Source organism: Podarcis cretensis (genome assembly GCF_951804945.1).
Source record: "Podarcis cretensis genome assembly, chromosome: 4".
NCBI classification, from domain to species: Eukaryota; Metazoa; Chordata; class Lepidosauria; order Squamata; family Lacertidae; genus Podarcis; species Podarcis cretensis.
In genome coordinates this window covers 49,080,070-49,099,571 of record NC_137173.1, presented here as the reverse complement: position 1 = coordinate 49,099,571, position 19,502 = coordinate 49,080,070, and the positions used below count along the sequence as shown (strand labels likewise).

The 19,502-nt window shown below is 41.9% G+C and overlaps 1 protein-coding gene across 3 annotated transcripts in view; it reads left to right on the top strand.

The window, feature by feature from the left end:
* Positions 1-19,021, top strand: part of TMPRSS15 (transmembrane serine protease 15) — a 63,667-nt gene extending 44,646 nt beyond the window's left edge. For 2 of the 3 annotated variants that reach the window (XM_079972024.1, XM_079972025.1), the window contains 7 exons: positions 2,476-2,571; positions 4,268-4,317; positions 4,784-4,958; positions 10,324-10,505; positions 10,737-10,832; positions 17,554-17,693; positions 18,333-19,018. In XM_079972024.1, coding sequence (XP_079828150.1) covers positions 2,476-2,571; positions 4,268-4,317; positions 4,784-4,958; positions 10,324-10,505; positions 10,737-10,832; positions 17,554-17,693; positions 18,333-18,488 — 895 coding nt within the window. In that variant the 3' untranslated portion in view covers positions 18,489-19,018. Of the gene's footprint in view, positions 1-2,475; positions 2,572-4,267; positions 4,318-4,783; positions 4,959-10,323; positions 10,506-10,736; positions 10,833-17,553; positions 17,694-18,332 lie in introns of all 3 variants that reach the window. The other variant, XM_079972026.1, reaches the window with a different exon arrangement.
* Positions 19,022-19,502: the final 481 nt, after the last annotated feature.

Genomic DNA, 19,502 nt, shown 5'->3' with positions numbered 1-19,502 from the left:
AGAGTGGCGTGGGACATTAGGGCAAGCTAGGACCAGATTTCTGAGGATTGGGCCCTCTCTATTGTGTGGTTTGAATTACTCCATCCTTTTTGCTGGCCTCACTTCTGCCAGGGTGTCAGGCAATGTGATTGAGTAGAGTTAAGATTCAGCCTGGGTCCCTAGCTGGATGGTATGATGGATTGTAAGTCACATCCTGGCAGATCTTGGATCTGGCTTGCTCCCTAAGCCATGCTCATTCATTTCAATGGTTCTACTCTGAATAAAGAGGGACGCAGGTGGTGCTGTGGGTTAAAGCCTCAGCGCCTAGGGCTTGCCGATCGAAAGGTCGGCGGTTCGAATCCCTGCGGCGGGGTGCGCTCCCGCTGCTCGGTCCCAGCGCCTGCCAACCTAGCAGTTCGAAAGCACCTCCGGGTGCAAGTAGATAAATAGGGACCACTTACCAGTGGGAAGGTAAACGGTGTTTCCGTGTGCGGCTCTGGCTCTGGCTCTGGCTCTGGCCAGAGCAGCGATGTCACGCTGGCCACGTGACCCGGAAGTGTCTCCGGACAGCGCTGGCCCCTGGCCTCTTAAGTGAGATGGGCGCACAACCCCAGAGTCTGTCAAGACTGGCCCGTACGGGCAGGGGTACCTTTACCTTTACCTTTACTCTGAATAAAATATAGCTGAATACTACCCTAATATTTGAAAAACTGCATGGGCATGAGCAAAGGGAGTTGCCATTTGATGCTCGTGATGTCCTCCTGAACATTGTCCAGTAGCTAATGAGACTTGCAAGCAATGCGCCTTAGCTTTTTTCTCTCTTGCACTGAACTGGAGATAGCACTGAATTGAGCAGCTAAAACAGCTTGTGGAGCAGGCAGATCTTTTAAAGGAGTTCATTTTTTTCCAGTTGAGATTTATGAGGAAATTCAATTTTTACCTAGCCTTTTCCTGAGGAAAAAGACTAACCGCTGATCAAATTGGAAATGTCTGGTCTTCCCATGGTGACAAGGAGAAGTAAATCAGAGGGGCTGGGCATGTGCTCAGCATCATCCTTCTTGATAATGACTTGAGGAACAGTGTGTAAAACTCACCAGCTTAACAGAAAGAGTGGTTTAGGGCCGTGTTTAGCACAGTGTGTGTGCTTCAGCTAACTGCCAACAGCATCCCCGTTGCTTGAAATTTTGGGGGAAGATGACTATGTTGTCTTCTTTTTATAATGGATGTATTGTATTCCGCCAGACCCTCAAACCTCTGCGCATATCCTGCTGCTTCCAAGCACTTTGGTAAAATGGCAAGAGCAAAGTCAATCATAAAATCAAAGAAACTGCAGATAGAAAAGACCTGCTAGGTCACTTAGTCCATCTTCCTGCCAAGTGTGGGATTGTTCTCCAGCTGTATTTCCACACTAGTGTTAGCTAGCCTAGTTTTCAGCTTCCAGGATTTTCTGCCAATCGCCCAATGACTTCTGCATGTTTAGCCTTGCATTCTAGAGCTCTGCTGATATTTGGCCTATATTTTCATTTCTTCAATATTTTATCACAATGGGCATGAAGAGTCCTACTGGGTATTGCCACCACAATACACAAGAGCAAATCACGTTTGAACCGTCATACAGAACTTCTAAAATTAAATGTTATTTTAGTCAATGGTAAGTAAAATGAAAGTCCTAAGGGTTAGACATTAACCTTCTCTCCTGCTCACCTAAATTAAAACATGCTAGGATTTATAAAATGGAATTGAGTTCAAGAAAAAATATTCAAGCTTTCATGGAGAAAATTTGCACTATACTTTCTTGCTCTAGTCCCCAAAGCCTGCTTTAGGTATAGAAGCTCAGAATTTCATTTGTAATGCTTACACCCACAGATTATATGCCTGTAGCTGTTTACTACAGTCAAGTACAGTAAAATAATAATAATAATAATACGTCATTTGATATGGTTGGACTGAAACCAGGGAGTGCGTTGGTCTATATAGAGCATCCTTCCTAACTGAACATTTTCAGAATACATAGTGAATTTTACTATCATCACTGGTTACTGATGAAAACTGTACAATTTGGCACTGTCAGTTTTGATGCCACTAATCTCTCATTTTGGGGAGGGAAAGGAAGAAGGTAAGTGGATTGATTCCCTTCTCTCAAATGGATTGTGTCTAGCAAGCTCATATGTAGTCCCATTCCAGAAACAGGACAACACAGTAATAGGTGCAGCACTTTTTGCCCTTGGCTGGCCAAAGTACCATTGTGATCACAGGAATTGTTGGCTGTCGTATTCTGACTGCTCAATTTACTGGCCACATTTCTCCATACATCACAGATGTTGTGTGACATGTATCTATAAAGGGAAGATTCCTTGAGGAAGAGGAAGAAAGAAATCCATCAGACCATTTCTTATAGCCACTGCTATATTAATAAGGCATTTGGCATAATTGTTTCTAGAAGGTTTATTATTATTATTTTAAAGAATATATTCCAAGCATTGTTTTCCTTTGTAGAAGTGTGAATAGATCGTATCCTGTCTTATTTGATCGGGCAGGACTTTTTGTGGAAGTTACAAAAGCAGTCAACAACAGTTTAATACTAACACCCAAGTAAGTATTCTAAACTTATGATGATGAACAATTGAAGTTGTGCTTAGGGCACATTATTTTTTCCCCTTTAAATTCAGCTTGTCATCTTTTATAAAAAGGGATCATGCTAGTGGCATTAGGAGAGGGCTTATGCAGAATCTGCAGGTCAGTCCCAATGGTATAGTGGGGGTGGGGTTTACATCCTTTCCCCCCCTTTTTTTGCTTGCATCTCTTCTGTCAAAGTTAGTCTTCCTTTTTCTTCCCATGTGGTCAGGACTTTCATTTCCTGAAGGAAGCCTTCTTGCCTCTAACAGCTACCTTTTCTTCTTGTTGTTAACTATTGTGGTATCTTCTTGGCTCTAGTGGTACCTCTTGAACTGCTGTATACATTCTACCTGAGCTTATTGTGATTTTGAACAACCTCCAAGTCCTCTGGAGATTTGACCCTGCTGACTTTGCCTTTCATCTTCCTTTTATACCACTCTCCTCACAAGCAGTGTGTGAAGCAAGGCCAGTGAGGGCTATGGCCTGGGTTGAGGGCATATAGTTGGGGATAGGGCGAGAGGGGAGTTCCCAGGGCCAATAGTACTAGTTGCATCAGGTGGGAAGTTCTAGGGGATTACCTGGGTGAGCAGGGGGTTGGCAATAGAGTAAGGGGTTGGTTGGAGGAGGCAGCCTTGGCAAGCAATGCAAGCAGGGGCAGAAGCCCTTAGTCCAGGGGTCAGCAAACTTTTTCAGCTCTGGGCTGGTCTACCATCCCTCAGACCATGTGGTGGGCTGGACTATATTTTGAAAAAATTCCTATGCCCCACAAATAACCCAGAGATGCATTTTAAATAAAAAGACACATTCTACTTATGTAAAAACACCAGGCAGGATCCACAAATCACCCAAAGATGCATTTTTAATAAAATGGCACATTCTACTCATCTAAAAACACGCTTATTCCTGGACCATCCACGGGCCGGATTGAGAAGGCGATTGGGCCGCATCCGGCCCCTGGGCCTTGGGTTGCCTACCCCTGCCCTAGTCTCTCACTGTGTATTTTTTTCCATTTGTGCAGTTGTCTTCTATTTATCTGCAAATTTTTATCCATGATGCTTGTTGATATTTACTGATTTGTGATGTGTTAACTAATGGCACAGTCACAGCTTCTGGGGCTCAGATGAATTGCAGGCTAATGAAATATTCTTCAAGCCCCTGGATCACAGAAATACTAGAGTCATTTTGATCTGTGGTCTTTTACTGTTCTGGAATCTATCTTCTTTTTTTCTTGACCAAATATTTCTCAGTCTTCTGAGCAAAGCTAAGATAGTCCTGACAGAGCAGAGTTATATCTATGTAGGTATTACTTCCTAGCAAGCTAACATTTTTAAATCTTTGGTCACACTGATCTCTAGTGGCAAATGACTGTGTAAACATATAAGAAAGCAATACTGTTTTCTTACTAGAGTACTGAGAGTCTATAGACTATTGTAAAATGTGCATACTTCCTAATACTAATGATTAAGGAAGTACAGGGTTTGGGGTGGCTTTTTTGTAGATTATGCCGTGTAGACTTTACATAATCCTTAAAGATACTTGCATATTTTAAACAAAAAAAATTAAATTTATCTGGTGAGAAGCACCATGTCACTAACCTTATGGTGTTCCAACAGGTAATGAAAATCTGTTTTCGCTAAACAGCTTAAATACAATTACTGTGTTCTCATTCTAGGGCAAGTTGTCTCAATAATTCAGTGATTCACCTGCAATGCAACAATAAACGTGAGTGTATGAACATTCAAAAGTTTAACACATAATGCCTGCACCACGTACATTTTCTCTTACCATATTATATGTAACAATATGGTTTTTTTATATTTAACATGTATAAAATAGATTTCACAGGAACAAAAAGTGTTGTAAATCCTAGCTTAAGTTAGGACACCAAAAGGCAGCACAAATAAAATAATCTTTAAGTGTTTCCAGAAAATATCTTCATGCTACGTGAAGGCTCTAAGAGAAAGGATTTCCACTATGGGCAGTTGCCCCAAGTCTCTGTCTCTGACATCTGTCTGTATAGTAAACTCAAATAATGTAGCTCTGGGTAATTCTGGAGATCATAAACTGTTCATAAAGAAGGCAATCTCAAATGAAATTCCAACACTTTGGAAAGTCATTATACTTCCTTCTAGATTTGGAGCCCCACAAATGACATGGATTTAACTTTAACCTTTTCTTTTAATGGTAGCATGTGGAGAAAGGCTGATTACTCGGGAACATGGAATGAAAATTATAGGTGGTTCTGATGCTCCAGAAGGTGCTTGGCCTTGGATGGTCTCATTACGTTTCAACTCCAGGCCAGTTTGTGGAGCATCTCTTGTCAGCAATGAATGGCTAGTCTCTGCTGCACACTGTGTTTATGGGTAAGCTTAATTCTATCCTTAATTTGTAATATGTACCTGGTTCTTTGTTGTCATAATATTATTACTTCTGATAGCTTAGCAGGAATTAGGAATTTAGGAAGTTGTTTTATACCAAGTCAGACCATTGGTGCATTTTACTTAGTATTCCTTTGCTTCTGTATGATGCTGTTTCTTAATTTAGATTCTGTTTATGTTGTTGTTTTATTGTAATTTTAGCATGTTGTTTTATGGTGCATTGTGATTTCAAATAAAAGGAGGTATAAAAATACTTTAAATAGATAAACAAATTGTCAACGCTGACTGGCTGTGGTTCTCTAGGTTTCAAACAGGGGTCTTTCTGAACCCTATGGGGACATAGCAGGGCATGAGCCTGGGACCTTTTGCACATAGAGGTCAGTGCTCTACAACTGAGCTATGGTGTTTGATTTGCCATTTTGGGGAGAGCCATAAGCTAACATAAAATCAGGGTTGAGTGGATACATGAATCTGACCCATCTTTCAGGTACTTTTGTCAGGTACACGCCTGATTCTTCATTCTTTGTAACCCCAGCTTTAATTTCATAGAAACATAGAGCTGAAAGGAACCACAAGGGACATCTAGTCCAACCCCCTGCAATGCATGACTCTTTTGTCCGATGTGGGGCTCAAACCCATGACCCTGAGATTAAGAGTCTCCTGCTCTACCAGCTGAGCTAAACTGGGCTTGCAAAGGATGGATCTTTGCAGCCATGGCTTGAATTCAAGCTGGGGCTGCAATATTCCTGTCAAAACTCAGCACCACTCTATGCAGAAATCAACTGCAGAAGCTCAGATTGAGAGCTCCTGCATAAATCCAGCCGGGCTAGGTTTTTGACACCAAAAACAGCCCTTCTTGCTGGGTAATATCAAGAATGCACTTTAAGGCTCCCAAAGATTTCTTTGCAGCCTTTACTTGTCCCACACTTGATGTCATATGGCATCAGGTATAGAGCAGGTAGATGTGGCTTGGGGAAAATGGCCATGACGCAATGTAGGACCCCATTACCTGTTTTAGCCCATGTCACTCTGATCTTAGATCATTGGGGGTGGGGCGGGGGTGCCCTAGACCTTGAAACTGACAAATCTTCAAACTCAGCAACATAAATGATCAGGGTTAGGGATCATATGAAATTTCATGTTATATCATTTCATTATATCAACATTTAATCCTGGTGCTGCAAAGGGCTCATTATCCTTGTTGCATGCTGTGTTTCCTGGGATGAAGCTTAGCTCTAGTCAGGGCTGGCCCACTCCTGCTGCTCCAGCAACAATAGCTACAGCTGGATCCTCCACCTTGCTACCAGCGGCCTCTTGGTGTATAGGAGACACTACTGATTTCCTCCCTTCCCTAGGGAAGAAATGGTGAAGATGTCCCTCTGGGGCCTCCTGGAATCTTCACCTGCCTGGTGTGATTCAGTGGGCCCTTTCCCCACACCCACAACAGCCTTTGCGTAAGGTTGATTGGATTCCCCACCTTGTTCCCAATGTAGATCTTTATTCTCCCCTTTTTCCTAATGCAGAAATTCATTCACCTCTTCATCCCTTGTGGGAAGGTGCCATTTTGTAGTTCGCCTCAGGTGCCAAAATGTCTTTCTAGTGAAAATGAATCATATACATTCAGCCCCCCTCTTTCAATCAGGTTTTATCAGGCATCTTGGTGTAATGCTCATTTAAGAACTATACAAAAAAGCACTGTTGCACATAGAGACAATGAAGATTGTTCTGCTATATAGACAAAAGAAGTGTGTAAATTCTTCTGGCAGATTTCCCAAAGGTTAATTGAAAATAGCCATAATCAGTTATAATTCTTCATTTTTTCCATCTAGATTTATTAATGTTATGAAGATCTTCTGGGCAATTCTTACTCAGCTGTATTTATTCATACTGTTCTAACAATAACATAGAACTTTAGCACTATTTAAAGCGTGCCATTTTCCAGTGCCTTAGCAATTAAGGATATGCTGGCATATTGAATGATATTTTAAAAAACCAAAAACTAGGCAAACTTACAGAGCATACTTCCACAACATCATGTGGGTCTCTCAATTTTTTAGATATTTTAGCTGCCTCTATCAAGGTTTTTGTTGCTTTTTATTTTCTTTAACAAAATGCTGCCTTTAATGGAGCTGACACAAAGCAATAGCTCTGTTTTACTGACAGTTACACTCTGGGGCTGAAATCACTATGAGCTGATGTGTTAATGAGATGTTAATGGTTTTGGAGGAGATCTAAAAGACTGCTATGGTAGTATTAGAAGCAACTGCATTGTCATCTTGGTGTAAAGGGAAAGTGTGTGTGGAGTCAAAATTTGGTTCTTTGGAGACAATCAGTGGATTGACTTCACCCAGTTTTTGGCATGACAAGCAGAAACTCAACACTATTCATTTAAAAATCACAATATTTCTTGGTTTGCAAAAATACTTGGGCATGCCAGGCATTTCCTTCTAAAATTTATATATTTGTCTGTGTGCATATGTAAATATATATAAATTATTAACATATATTTAACATTTTGCTGATTATTTTTCAGTTCAGTTCAGTTTTTTTTATCAGTGTTGATCAGATTACATATTACTAAAACCTTCTATGGTATATCAGAATGTGAACATATTTATTGCAATGTATCTAATACAGTCAAAGCTCTTCACTTCTAAAAATGGAATCCAGTTTGATGATTCTTCAATTTACTTGCAACCTTATATCTCATCAGTTACAATAGGGGATATAAGCAAGTAACGAGTGATTAATGTAAAGTTATCTACATGAAATATGCTATACCAGGCTAAGTGTTCCCACGTTATTTAGAATCACTTGAGTATCTGCATTACTCATCCAACATGTTGCCAGTGGTGTCATTAAGAAATGACCTCATATCTTCTAAAGGTAGATTCAGCTTCACAGCCCAGTATACAACCCATCCATATAAGGCAAAATAAGCCAAGGTATTCGTGTTTGACCACTAGAGCAATGAATTACACTCTGCAGTGTAAGTGGTATTAGCAAGCACCCCATTTGTCACTGACCAAGCTGTCATTTAGCCTTTGTCATAAAAGCACAATAATATACTCCTGAGCCCTCTTCCTTTGGCTGCTATAAAAAGACCCCTCTTTTCTCAAAGCTGCATAATAGATAGTACTGGGCTAGAAGGTGATCATGTCTCTGCAGTGGAATAAATGCATCAGTTATCCTTACCTCTTTGATGATACCCCACTTCCCAGTGCTATGAGACACAAAATACAGGCAGTGGTAAGTCAGGTTAAATTAAAGTCTGTAACTATCAAATATATTTTTCTTTATTCACAAATAATCTAAATTCATCTGAAATGCTGCTTAAATATGAAAGCAATGTACAAACATTTTGATGTATTCCATAATGGTGTCCCCAGGCACCATAGTTCCTTGGCGGAAGCTGAAGTATGACTTGAAAAATTAAGCCACCCTGTTGGATCATCTCTCGCTTTGTGGTAAAACCAGACATGGTGTCCTGTGCACACCCAGCCAAGGGAGACAAGCAGCCGATAGTAAATTCTTTATTGACAAAAGCACACAATTACAGCGCACCAGATAGAAACGCACACATGCTTCTAGCGTCTACGTAGCTAGCATTAACTTTCCCAGGTTTGTGCTGGGTGAAGCAGTTGAAGCAACTGTGGGACCAAACCACTCTGACCACCACCACCCCAGTTTGTGTAGCCTTGTCTGACAGAGTGAGCAGACACAACCTGAGACATGAAAGTTGTCACTGTGCTTTTTTCCACAAACTCTGATTGGGGGCAGTGGGGCAGGAGAGAGCAGGTCCCTTACCCAAACTGCCTCTACATCCATTTCTGACATGCCCTGTCTCCCTCCTCCAATTCTTACTGCTTCAATCCTGGCTCCTGCCTCATGGGTGGCACCAAAATGCATAAAACACTGCCCTCTCTCCTGGGTCAGCCTCTATGCCCCCTTCCTCCATCACACATTCAGCAGAACCCTGCCAGTCCCTGACATCTGGTAGAGATATGGGTACCAAATATCGGCAGAAGTATCCCCTGGAAGGTGTACAACTACACTGTCATATACTGGTCCAGTTCATACTGTAGTTATTGGGCAATTAAGGAAAGTATAGTCCCAATATCAACTGACCAAGGAAAGGTTTGTGGGAATGTTGTGGATAGTAGGAGAGGATATATTGATTAAATATTATCCTTCCTCACTCACGCTAGTGAGTCAGTAGCAGAGTACATTCCCCAGTGTATTGCAGGCAGCTAGTTCGTATATTCATTTGAATCTCTTTACTTAAGCAATCCAATCTGGCTTTGTCCAGATTGGGTTATTCCTGGTAATTTCCCCTTTTATCCCTCTTTAAAAGAATAAAGGCACAACAGTCTTCTTTTAAAAGTACAGTGGTACCTCAGGTTAAGTATTTACTTCATTCCGGAGGTCCACACTTAACCTGAAACTGTTCTTAACCTGATGCACCACTTTAGCTAATGGGGCCACCTGCTGCTGCTGCGCTGCCGGAGCACAAATTCTGTTCTCATCCTGAAGCAAAGTTCTTAACCTGAAACAATATTTCTGGGTTAACGGAGTCTGTAACCTGAAGCGTATGTAACCCGAGGTACCACTGTAATAAGACATTTTCTCACATTCAGTTTACAGTTGGTTCCCTGAATGCAGGCTTGTAGTTACAGAATAGAGATTGAGTTCATCCCATATGAGGATTGGGCTCATGTGCTGCTGGCTGAGAGCCAGCAGACAGCAAAAGCATCAGTATCAGAAGAGAGCAGCAAAAGAGTCAAAGAGGAAGATGGCTGCATGACTGGCCCTTTTAAAGGGTCTCACAGAATCACACCCATCTACATGGTCACAGGCAGGGGGAGGATGCTCCAGACCAGGTGTGACAGGAAGTCCTCCTGACTGGAGTACCATCCCCGTGTGTCCACTCTGAGCAAACAGGAAATGTTGTACTTGACTGCTTATGTTACATCCCACAAAGTTTTGGGTGGTATGCAGGACACAATATTAGATTACCTTTCTCACAGTAGCAAACAGATTGCTTATTCAGTTTTCAGGCTGTGTGTAAATTTTGTGTTAAAATAATATGTCTTTCCAATTTTAATATGTGGGAATCTTGTAAAAATTTGGCATGCTCTGGTTTATATCAACAGTACTATCAGACCTCCATACCAATTTCAAATGATACAGTAAGAGCCCATTGCATGGTCCAGCTGCATTCAAATGATTGAGACATTGTGCAAAGTGGTGTAAAAGTAGAAAGTAACAGAAATTACATGTCACAGATTGCTCAGATTTGTTATTTGATCACAGTTGATTCTGACTCAGAATATTCTTTGTAATTCCTCAGGAGGAATTTAAAACCATCTCAGTGGAAAGCCGTACTTGGTGCACATAACAATCTGAATTTGTCATATCCTCAAATAGTCATTCAAGAGATCGATCAAATCATCATAAATCCCCATTACAATAAGCGAACGAAAGATAGTGACATTGCTTTGATGCATCTTCAAATCCGAGTGAATTACACAGGTGGGATCATTTTCTTTTCCTGGTTTCTTTCATATGGTGAAGTGATTTAGAGTCTGAAAGAACTTTGGAAAGTTAAGATACTACAATGTTTCCAATAAAATAATAAAATAGGCCTGAGTAATGGACGCATTCTGGACTCATTGCTGTGGAGGAGCTGCTTGTATAATGACATCACAAAATGGACATAATGGACACTGGAATTGAAACTGATTGATCATTTATTTTTCACAGATTACATTCAGCCCATTTGCTTCCCAGAAAATACAAAACAATTTTTGCCAGGAACTAATTGCTCCATTGCTGGCTGGGGAAGAACTACAAATCAAGGTACGTCATCACACTGTTAAAAGGCCCTATTAAAATCTGGAGCAGAACTTTTTCTGTCTCTGTGTTTTGGTATTTTCATGGTGCAATCAATACAAGGTACTTGAAGTAAATATATGTTGCTATGCAGAAAAATATTTTCCTTATAACTGTCATAGCACTAGCTGCAATGGAACAAATTATACCCCCCACCCACCCAGGAGAGCTGTTGGACCAAAGTGTGGGCCATAAGAAGAAAAGATAAGCCCTTTTTTTCCTCTGTTGGTCAAACAACAGATTGGGTGTGGAGATTTTTATCTGGAAAATGTTGAATAATTAAGCGTGACTAATTGGTTTACGACCCCAATTAGGTGCAGTTTATAGTGGTCCGGCACGTTTCCGCTGCACCGATCTGCTTCTCTCTCAGTCACGCCTTGCAGAGTAAAACACAGCGAAAAAAACTGTTGCTTGAGATCCTTGCAAACACACCAGGCATTTGTGAGCTTATTTATTAGCCTTTATTACAGCAGAATATTTACAGATCAACATTTCTCAGATTCTCCTGGGCTGCTAGCATTCATGGCTGCCTTCTCCTCCAGAGAACAAAAAGGACAAAGAATAAAGCTCCTCCCTTCTTCCAAACCTGACGTCAGAATGTGAGGCGTCACTCAGAACATCTTAACTCTATAAGTTCTGAATCTCTACACCCCCTCTCGCCTTGCATTCTGACGAGACCTGTGGATGTACCTTTACAGACCTCTGTGAGATCAAACACTTCCCCAATGCCTTGCGCCTTTTCCTGGCGTCTCTGTCAGGCACCTGTGAAACCTCCTCACAACTCTCAGATTCGCATTGTGCGAAACCAACCCACACACCTGTGGCCTGATACCTTTCAGGTGGAATACCCTTTGTTGTGCAACTGGACCGCCTGGGCACAAACTCAGGTATTTCCTCTGACTCACTGCGGTCAGCAGGTGTGTCCTCTGCATCACGGGATTCCCCCTCTGACTTAAAGCGTCTTCGAATCCTTTGCATCATGCTAACAGGAGAACTAGGCTCACTCTTGGGCTCTCTTTTTACAACTTGTGGAGATGCCCCATCCTGTTCCTGACCTTCGTCAGTGACCTGGCCTTCATCAACAGACTCAGCCCCTGGCTCTCCTTCCTCCTCATCAGAATCTTCCTACTCTGAATCAGAAAGATATTCTGAGAGAAAATCACACCTAGCAGGAGTCTTTGGCCTTTCATCCTGCTCATAGAATTCAGCGTGTTTACTGATCAGCAGCTTACTCTGATCACCTGCTGGGTACGCAAACCTCCATGCTTTAGAAACCGGCTCATACCCACAGAAGATCATTTTCTGGAACTTGGGTCCACCTGGCCCTCGCAAAGCTTTAGGCAACGGCACAGATGCAGTCGACCCAAAAGAACGCAGAAAGTGAATCTGGGGTTTCCTGCCGTGCAGCATGAAAAAAGGCGTGTCTCCTACCATTGAATTGTAGGACCGATTCCAGGTGAAACTCACATATTTAATTGCCTCCATCCAAAAACTTGGAGGTAATCCAGAGTCTGACAGCAACACCTGTGCAGCCTTGACCAGAGCCTCACTTCTGAGCTCTGCCACCCCCCTCTCTTGAGGAGAAGTCACCTTGTGACGTATCCCTTTCTGGTGAAAGAACTTCTGCAAAGCAGACCCAGTAAACTTTGCACCTCTGTCACTAGTGACTGCTTGCACCTTGGTGGAGAACCTTAGTTCCACCTCCTCAACCCAACTTTTAACCAGTTGTGCTGCATCTTCCCTGGATCTCAGAGCATGAGTCCAGGAGTTCTGGGTATGGTCATCCTGCATCGTTAGCAGATATCTGGCCCCTCCCAGACTTCGTTCCTCCATGGGACCCAACAGATCTATGTGAACAAGCTCAAAAGGTTTTGTGGTTACCCTCTCCACCCTAGGATAACTGCACCCTTTTACTTTTGCCTGTCTGCAAGCCTTACAATTTATGGCTCTTCCACATTCCTGAATTTTACATCCTTTGGTACATTCCTGTAACACCTGAATTTCTTCAAGAGAACTATGAGCTGTCTTCCTGTGCCAAGCACATGCACATGAAACATGAGTGGGAACTGTAGCACGCAGGGCTTGTGCTCTCTCAACCTTCCCCTCACCCTCCAGAGGCGTTTTAAGAACAAAGAGATCATTCTGCCCCTTTGCAACTCTGACTAGTTGCTTCCCTGCTTTGGAAATTGTGCACACATCATGTTCAAAGCAAACTTTAAACCCCTTCTGCAACAAATAAGGTACAGATAAAAGACAGTGACGCATCCCAGGTACAGTGCAAACCTCCACCTGCTCCTGCAAAACAGAAAGAAAGATATTTGCAACATTAGTTACATTTTTCTTTTGCCCATTTGCAAACTGAACAGTTTTTCCAGCTGGAATTGCCTTGCAATTCCACATCTCGACAGCAGGGGTCTCTGGAATCAAGTTGCGGTTCGCTGCTGAGTCGATGACAAAGCAGAGTTCATTGTCTCTCTCAGAGCTGTCCTCAAACATTGCCATACTGGCTGTCAGCTGATAAGCGTCCTCATTGTCTTTAGCGCGTCCGCCTTGCGCATTCCCACGCCTGGCTGCCTTGCCGGGCTGGTTACCATGGAAACCTGGCTGGTTCCCATGAGAAGCGACCTTGACAACATCCTGCCTCATCTCTCTGCTCCGGTGGGGGCAAAAGCGACGCAGATGTTCAGTAGAATTACAAATAAAACAACGACGAATTGTGGAAAAAGTGGAAAAACACTGCCCAGGGCTCCTTTCAGCTGGCCTGGCCCCCCTTCTTCCGGAAGAGCTCTCTGTGCCAGCCCTGCCCTGTCTGAAACTGCATTCCACTCCAGCACTCTCAGTGGAAAACTTTTCAAACTTGCCTTTGGAATTCTTTGCCCCCCTGACTTGCTCATTAGCGCTCCTTGAGGCTAACTTATCAGGAACTGGGGCTGCCGCCATCTCTGGGCTCTTTATTGCTTCTCCAGGGCTCCGGCCTCCTGCTGAAGTTTCACACAAACTTCTCAGCACCTCCCAGGCAGCCCTTGCTGACTCTATGCCCTCCAAACTAGGCAAGAGCGATGCGTGTACGCATGCTTTCAGCATACCAATCTCTCTTTGCATTCTCTGCTGGCTATCTTCAGGCAACGCAGCCTCAAAGCCTGCAACGTCTGTCCCATCCATACCTGGACTGAGGGGTAGTGGCTCTTTCTGGCTTACATCCCAAAGCCCTGTAGCCAAAAACAAACCCCGCACTTTTCTGGACCAGATTTCCCATCCTTGGGTAGTCAGCTTTTCAAACGGGATGTCCTCAAGGACCTGGCTGTCTGCCATGTTCTTCCCGGGGTCCCAAGCTTACTCACGTAACAGCTTTTCCAGTACCCGGTTTTCAGCTGCTCTCAGCTCTCGGCTCTCAGCTCCTTCCAGCCAGCTGCTCTGCCTCAGAACGCAGACCTCCGCTCTCGGTAGCGTCTTCCCAGCTGACTTCAAAGCACACCGGCACACTTCGCAACAGCTTTTATAGCGGTAATTAGTCCCATAACCTGTTGAATAATTAAGCGTGACTAATTGGTTTACGACCCCAATTAGGTGCAGTTTATAGCGGTCCGGCACGTTTCCGCTGCGCCGATCTGCTTCTCTCTCAGTCACGCCTTGCAGAGTAAAACACAGCGAAAAAAACTGTTGCTTCAGATCCTTGCAAACACACCAGGCATTTGTGAGCTTATTTATTAGCCTTTATTACAGCAGAATATTTACAGATCAACATTTCTCAGATTCTCCTGGGCTGCTAGCATTCATGGCTGCCTTCTCCTCCAGAGAACAAAAAGGACAAAGAATAAAGCTCCTCCCTTCTTCCAAACCTGACGTCAGAATGTGAGGTGTCACTCAGAACATCTTAACTCTATAAGTTCTGAATCTCTACAGAAAATGATGTGCAAGGAATTAGTAATTTAGCCACCTGCTCCAATCAAATTAGCAGATCAAGGTGGCTGCTTTTCAATAATGCATGGCGTGTAGTTTAGCCCTGAATAAGTAATGCACATTGCAACCAATATGAATAGATCTGCACCAGTTAAAAAGGACAGAATGCAGTCAAGGCCAGGGTTAAGGAAATCAGGAAACACCAATACATGATGCAAATACATAATGCCTCATTTCTCACGAATGCCTACCAATCCCATCAAGTTATTTTTTCCATTCTGATATGTTAGTTTGCATGTTGGCCTCTGCTTCTAGACCATGGTTCACCAGTATGGCACCGGCAGATGCACATGTGCCTACAAAGACCCTCCCTATCATTCACAAGGTATCTCTCTCCACTGAGGTTTATCCTGAAAGAAGCATTTTATTGTAGACAATGGAAGAGGTTGTGCTGTGTGCTTGGCTGCAGGAGGGGTGCCTACAACAGTTTCTCTGGTTTGCAAATGTGCCCACAGGCCCTCTGCTTTAGACTATGATCTCAATTATATGTATAAACAAGGGGCTATATTTAAAGATACCAATAAATTAGAAACAGCAAAGAGTTTTCTTTTTTTTTAAATTTCATATTTATTAAGATTTTTGAATACAAATGCATAAATAGAAGTTACTTATATCATAACATAATTTCGTCTCTTCTTTGGACTCCCTCTCATCTCCCACTCCCACTTACATCGTTACAGAAGATTTTTTCCAAGCAAATTACCCACTTATTTATCACCGCTCATTTAGATAAAATCTAACAATTCTCCAAAATAAATTTATATTTTCCTTATTTCTCACTTATCATCAAAATCAAATCTAATTCAATGGTAGGCAATTATTTATGATCTAGCATCCTTCTTAGCATTCAACCAAATTACAGTATTTCTGTAAATAAGTCTTAAATTTCCCCCAGTCCTCCTCAACTCTCTCTTCTCCCAGGTCTCGGATCCTGCCAGTCATCTCGGCCAGTTGCATATAGTCTATCAGCTGCATCTGCCACTCTTCCAGTGTGGGTAGATCTTGAGTTTTCCAATTCTTAGCGATGAGTATCCTTGCTGCCGCTGTTGCATACATAAAAAATGTTCGGTCCTTCTTTAACACCTTCTGGCCAACAATACCCAGAAGGAAGGCCTCTGGTTTCTTAGTAAAGGTATACCTAAATACCTTCTTCAGCTCATTATATATCATTTCCCAGAAGGCCTTCACTTTAGGGCAGGTTAGTTTTCTGGCACTTTAAAAATACTAGCTGAGTTGTTGTCGCATTAGCTTTTATGGACCTGAGCCTATTTCATTTGATGCATCAAGTATCCTCCTCATTTGGCAAACACATAGATGTTTACAAACAATAAAAACTGTAAATCGAGGGCAGTCTACAAAAGCTTATGCCACAATAAATCTGTTTTGAATGTGTCACATGTTTTCAAACAGATATTCAGTTATCCTTTAGGAATTATTTGTGACTTGCAAGAAGTTAAAGATGATTTTCATTGTTCTATAGAGAAATATTTTGGCTAAATTTTTGTGCAGTATTAAATGGAATGCTTTTGGTAGTGCAACCAACATAAATTTGCCAGTTTTAAAATAGTTTAGTTTCAGTTAACAGCCTACAAATTTAAATGTGATTTCTCACCCACTCACCCACCCCCCTTTCAAATTTCATAGATTCTTGTGGAGAACTGAATCTTAGGATTCAGCTGGATTTAGTCTTAGCGTTTCATTCTTACAATTTTATGGCTTTAAATATCTTACTTATTCGTAGTTTAATAGAACATTAGTATTTCATCTAATACATTTGTATTCAATCATGGAACTCAAAGAGGCATAGGTTCTCAGGCACTCTCCCATCTAGGTACTGACTGCACCAAAACCTACTTAGGTTGAGCAATCATGTAAGGACCCAAATATTTGGCGGGGGGGATACCCTTTACCAAGGCTCAGAGATGCAGCTGGGACCAGCCAGCAACCTCATTTCCATGGAAGGTAAAATGGAAGCTAAAATGTAAACCAACAATGAATGCATTTCTTTTGACACCCCATTCAGTCCTAACATGTTAATTAATTTCAGTGGGTCTAAGATTCTATGTGAATCAGAGAATTGAAGAGTTGGGATGGATCTCGAGGTCATTTAGTACAATGCCCTGTAAGGCAGGAATCACAGCATAGCTGAACACCACCCAAGTTGTGTGAATGTCAATAGTTGTGACAATCTTTGTTTTTAACAACTAAAAGGAGATGACTGAATAAGAAGACCACCTGGCTATGTTAGTCCAAACTTTAAGCCAGTCTGTGCATTATCACGGCTATGCTCATGTACACATCTGCTACAAGCTCATCTTGTTGACATTCTAAGAGTTTTGCTGCAACCCCAAATGTACGTTTCCCAAATGTGGGTATTTAAAATAGGTGTGTGTGTGTGTGCGTGTGTGTGTGTGAAAGAAAAATATGCATGCATATATATATATATATATATATATGCATGCATATTTTTCTTTCACACTTCATGTGTTTGCAGCAGAAAATACCTGATATACATTGTTTCCTGCAGCAGTTATGAAGTTCCCTACTCATTATGGAAAGCTAGCTGCTCTTAGACTTCACTGGATTTATTAGCACGGTAACACAGGCAGTATAAGGCATCTATAAACTGTCCATTGGAAACGAGCAATGTTAGAATGAATGAAAATATTGCTTGAAGAACTTGTTTTATATTATGCATCAGTCTCATTCAGTGCATATGTTTAAACAGGTTCTGTGGCAAGCATATTGCAGGAAGCAGAAGTCCCTCTTATAACACATGAGAAATGCCAGCAATTGATGCCAGAGTACAATATTACTGAAAATATGATATGTGCAGGATATGATGAAGGAGGAACTGATTCCTGTCAGGTAAAATTGATAACATATGTCTTCTCTGCTACAATACAGCTGGGGAAACCCAGCCAGATGGTGGGGTATAAATAATAAATTATTATTATTATTCGGCACATCTTTTGATTCTCTGATCATTACTTATGGTGCTAAATGTTCTATATCATAATTTGATAACTGATATATGGAAAAAGCATTACTTGGGAGCTTTCTTTAAGGACAGCATCATTATCAACATCATCATTATCTTACTGCTTTCAATTCTTCCCATTTATGACCTTAGCATACTTGAATTTATTTAGAGAAACAACAACCTCTAGGCTCTGTCACCTCCAAGGGAATACAGAGCAACTACTGATAGCATTGCAGGCCATGGGCTGCTGTCATTCTCAGATTGTTTCTAAAGATATTCTGCCGTCTAAGAAAGGCAATGTCTATTTCTCCAATGCTTACAAAAACCCTTCTGACACAACTTTCATGCTGGCTCAAAGAATTTAGCTTAAAGTAGAAGCTCATGCAGAGGGTTCTGTTAATACTGCGTATAACTGACAGGCATCTCAGTGAATGCTGAAGGCCATAGCAAATCCCATTTTAGCTTTACATAGCGTTTTGTCTCCAATTAAAAACAAATGTATGTAACAATATTTGTCATTCCAGGGAGATTCTGGTGGGCCACTGATGTGTCAGGAGAATGAAAGGTGGTTACTGGCTGGCGTGATATCCTTTGGCCGTCAGTGTGCTCTGCCAAATCGTCCCGGCGTTTATGTGAAAGTTTCGAAATTTGTCGACTGGATAAGAAAGACTATCCATTAGCACCATTTTATATATATATAAAACTAGAGGGTTATGTTCAACAAAGCCACTCCATTACTACAAGGATTTCCACTTGTTCAGAAGAACTTCCACTGCTTCTTCTCCCCCTGTCTTTCCACCCTCCACAATAAGCATGTTCTGGGGAAACTTAACAGGACAACAGTGTCCCGTTAGGACTACAAGATCAGCAGAGAAGGGCACCACCTTCAGAAGTGCAGAGAACGGTACCCCAGGAGATAGTGTTCTCCATGGCAGCCCCTAGAACTCTCTCCCGAGAGAGAAGTGTCTTGCATCTTCATTGATCACTGTATGCTATAAATGCACCTCTTTACCCTGAAACATCAACTGTGACATGTATACCATCACAGAATTGTAGAGTTGGAAGGTACCCCAAGGGACATCTCAACTAAGCCCCTGCAATGAAGGAATCATAGTCTTTAAAATGTATTTTTGTAGTACTGAATATTGTTCATGCCTGCTCTCTCTGCTTAACTTTCATTGTGCCTTTCTCGTCACAAATAAAGTACCGAAGATGCTGCAAGTAAGCCTTCCTTCTGTTGATTTTGGTTACTGGAAATCTCAATCCTGAAGTATTATTTAAGATGCTGAGGTAGAAGCAGAGATTTCTGCTGTCAAAAAGGTGTTCCTGGAACAGGCAACTTTGGCAGAGCCATCCATTTCTGAAGGTCAAAACGCAACACAGCTTCACTTCCTTACTGCAAGGATATACCTACACAACCTCCATTGGTGTTGGATCATTAGAATGACTGTAGTTGTGCTTTTCTGATACTGCACTGTAAGAAGCTGTTCATATAAGCTTCTTCTTAATTGCCACATATATCCCTCCCTCAACTGCCACTGCCTTTGAATAGCAGTTGTGCCCAGGGTCTTGAAAGGATCAGTGACCTAGAAACTATGATGCACTGGGACAATGTCTTCTCTCTCCCAGTGCAGGAAAGAGTAAAAACACCAAAACAAGGAGACAAAATGTCCCCCCTGTGCCAGTGGCTGGCT